This window comes from Rhagoletis pomonella, unplaced genomic scaffold (genome assembly GCF_013731165.1).
Source record: "Rhagoletis pomonella isolate Grant_MI unplaced genomic scaffold, Rhpom_1.0 Rhpom_scaffold_00014, whole genome shotgun sequence".
In the NCBI taxonomy this organism is placed as follows: domain Eukaryota; kingdom Metazoa; phylum Arthropoda; class Insecta; order Diptera; family Tephritidae; genus Rhagoletis; species Rhagoletis pomonella.
The window spans coordinates 20200897-20203919 of record NW_023458568.1 but is presented as its reverse complement, the minus strand read 5'-3'; the positions used below and the strand labels follow the sequence as shown (position 1 = coordinate 20203919).

General features: G+C 37.6%; 2 protein-coding genes across 3 annotated transcripts in view; both read right to left on the bottom strand.

Moving 5' to 3' along the window:
• LOC118749300 (putative alpha-L-fucosidase) overlaps positions 1-3023 on the bottom strand; it is an 87786-nt gene that overhangs the window by 75079 nt on the left and 9684 nt on the right. The window lies entirely within an intron of this gene.
• On the bottom strand, positions 921-2883 carry LOC118749301 (40S ribosomal protein S9). 2 transcript variants are annotated; one of them, XM_036484099.1, is made up of 4 exons: positions 2827-2880; positions 2390-2635; positions 1442-1628; positions 921-1175 (listed from the first exon to the last, which is right to left on the bottom strand). In XM_036484099.1, the coding sequence occupies exons 2-4, from the start codon at positions 2610-2612 to the stop codon at positions 998-1000; spliced, it is 588 nt and encodes a 195-aa protein (XP_036339992.1). In that variant the 5' UTR covers positions 2613-2635; positions 2827-2880; the 3' UTR covers positions 921-997. The 2 variants fall into 2 exon arrangements, 1 of the variants encoding a protein (XP_036339992.1); XR_004994197.1 differs by having other exon boundaries at positions 1004-1175; positions 1274-1628; positions 2827-2883.

The following is a 3023-nucleotide window of genomic DNA, read 5'->3' as shown; positions in this document are numbered from 1 at the left end:
TTCGACCACAGTCGAAAATCGAATGCAACTCATAATAGGGGCCTTAGAAAAACAGAACTCCGATCGAAATGTAGAATAGGTATAATCGTAAATTTCGCAGAATAGCAAAGTTGCTAAACGGAGAAAATTTCGATTCGAATCGAAATGCAGAATAGGGCTAATAGCAAAATAAAAGATGATCGACTCGATCGACAAATTTCTATTCTACTGTCAGTCGACACTCGCAATAGGGGCCCAACGTCTGGTTTACACTTATCTCAGATTAAACATAGGGCCTATTCGAAGCACGTTATAAAGGCGGCATTACTGCCGCACTGATGAAAATTTGCAACACTGTTGCAACTGCCCAACTGATAAAACGTTCCTAGAAATTAACACCGAACGTGATACTTTAATGGTTCGCGCAACACTGCGGTTGTGATTGCAACTCGAACAAGCCCATACTTATCGACGTTACAGACTTCCTGTTGTATGCAAGCAGTCTGAGACGTCGATAACGATGATTAACCGCAGATTAGTGTTAACCATACATTGAGTAACCGGCCCTAAATGCTGGCTGGCGATCAATTTTGTTGAAAGCGATTAGTTAAAAGGCCGTTCAACCAAAAGTAGAATGCAAAGTTGAACAATGCAAACGTCTTTTTATGGCGAATATTTTGATATATTTTTACATTTTGATATTTTTTATATTGTGATATTTTTTTATATCTTGATATTTGTTTATATTTTGATTTTTTTTTATACTTTGATATTTTTTATATTTTGATATTTTTTATATTTTTATATATTTTAGATATTTTTAGCCATTCAATTTTTTTCTTCGTGCAACCCTGCGTAAGTCGAACGCAAGTTACCTGAAAATTCGCCTCGTGCTAAAGCCCTATCGTGTGCGATGCCATTTTTAAACAACGGAGGCGGCGTTCGTTTCTGCATATTTAATTATTTTATTACATCTACAATTTTGTAGTACTTTTAGTAAACTTAAAAAATGGGCTGGTTAATCTTCTTCCTCTTCAGCAGCTCCACCGCTACCTCCTTGGTTCTTCTTCAGGTTCTTCCTCTTAACGCGACCTGGGCGGCCACCACCGAATGGCGATTTCAATGAGAAATCAATGTGCTTCTGCGAGTCCAAGCGCACAACAAATGATGGGATGTTTACCACTTGTCTACGAACGCTATATATGTGCGAAAAAATGTTACATTTGTTAGCATAAAATATAACTTAAGACACGAAAACTTCCGAAAAATTAAATCGTTCAGTTGTAAAACTTACGGTAGTAAAGTTTGATAAATTCTTATACAGAACGAAAACCCATTTTAAAAGACGTTGAGAGCCGGTACAGACTGCTGTTCCGACTCCCAAGTGGTCTTACTGAACATATTTTGTTAAAATTCTCAAGTCCTGTGACAGAGACAGGTGTATACTGTCGTTGATATTTACCGAATATGTCTCTGGCGGATAAGGACGCGAGCATGATGGATTGACTTGGCTAACCCCAATTTGAAGACTTGAGTTTGCAAGCGGCGCTCCAAGAAGTCCTCAATTTTCAGACCCAGAACGTAATCGAGTTTCATGCGAGACTCATCTAATACGCCAATACGTACCAAACGACGTAGAAGAGCGTTACCTAAAAATGAAATTCAAACAATTAAGAGATTTCTTTTAAGACGAAACACTAATGCACTTATTAATCATATTTTCAGTTAATAAACTATCGTCAAAATTAATTTCAGACAAGAAGTGTCAGAGAATTAAGTAATCATCAGAGAGATAACTTGTGCTGTTTTCCAAAACGAGCATCTGTTTCTTTTAATTAAATATGAGCAACTTTATTAGATATTTTTTCATGACTGTGCAGATGGGAAATTCCTTCATTTAGGGCCAGTTTTTCAGTGCTAGTTTAAACTTAGATTGAGTAAACCGAGTTTAAATTAAACAGCTGGCTGACATTTGATTGGCTGATCTTAGTTTAAACCAGCGAGACCGGGCGTTTAAACCGCGGAGGTGCACTGGAAAACTGGCACTTTAGATTTAAAATGAAAAAAAATCCATGCTTGGTATGAGCGTTTTAGGAAACAGCTTAAATTCTCAACCTTAAAACTATCGCCCCTATTGCGAGTGTCGACTAGTAGTAGATAAACGACTCTTATTCGAGTGTCGCTTTTCCATGGTATTGTGCATGTCGATTTCTCGTTGAATAAGCGACTGAATAATTTTTATCGATCATTTTTCTACAACTGTTTGTTTGTAGGATGAGCGACTATTAAATATTCACACACTTATTGAACAAGAAAGCGACTTTGAAAATACCACGGATAATGGATAATCGACTAACAGTTGTTTACCTACTACAAGTCGACACTCGCAATAGGGGTGACTATTGGTTACCTTGGAACAATCTCTTTTCGTCTTTCTCCTCTAAGGTCAGCAATTCACGAGCAGCCTTACGGATTTTGGCCAATGCGTACTTTACACGCCAAACCTCACGTTTATTGCGCAAACCATATTCGCCAATGATTTTCAACTCTTGATCCAAACGCGCCTTTTCATAAGGACGACGTGGCGTAACATAAGTCTTCGAGAAGACAGACGGTATGCGTCCGTTGACCATTTTTCCAGCTCTTCAACCGAGTGCTAAAATAACCAGACCAGGTTAGCTACAATACCCCGCAAGTATCTTAAACATCTTCATAGTTATATAAAATTACTGATATTCAGATATAAACTGGCAAATTAAGGCATCTGATCACAAAATATTTAATACAAAAATTTACCAGAAACATTATAATATAGTAAAATAAAAGCTAATCTAAATCTTCACATGCCTTCGCCTCAACGTTCGGGAAATGAAAGAACGAATAGAGTTTGACGTACCTGTCAGTTTGAGAATTGGGAAAGCTTAAAGTGGGCTGTGGTTCATAAGTAGTGTTGCCGTGCGTCTCAAGAAAATGTATCACATTCCACGTTTAAGCTTATAGGGCATTCGCACGTGGCGATTTTACAGGCAACAAAAGTTGAATAC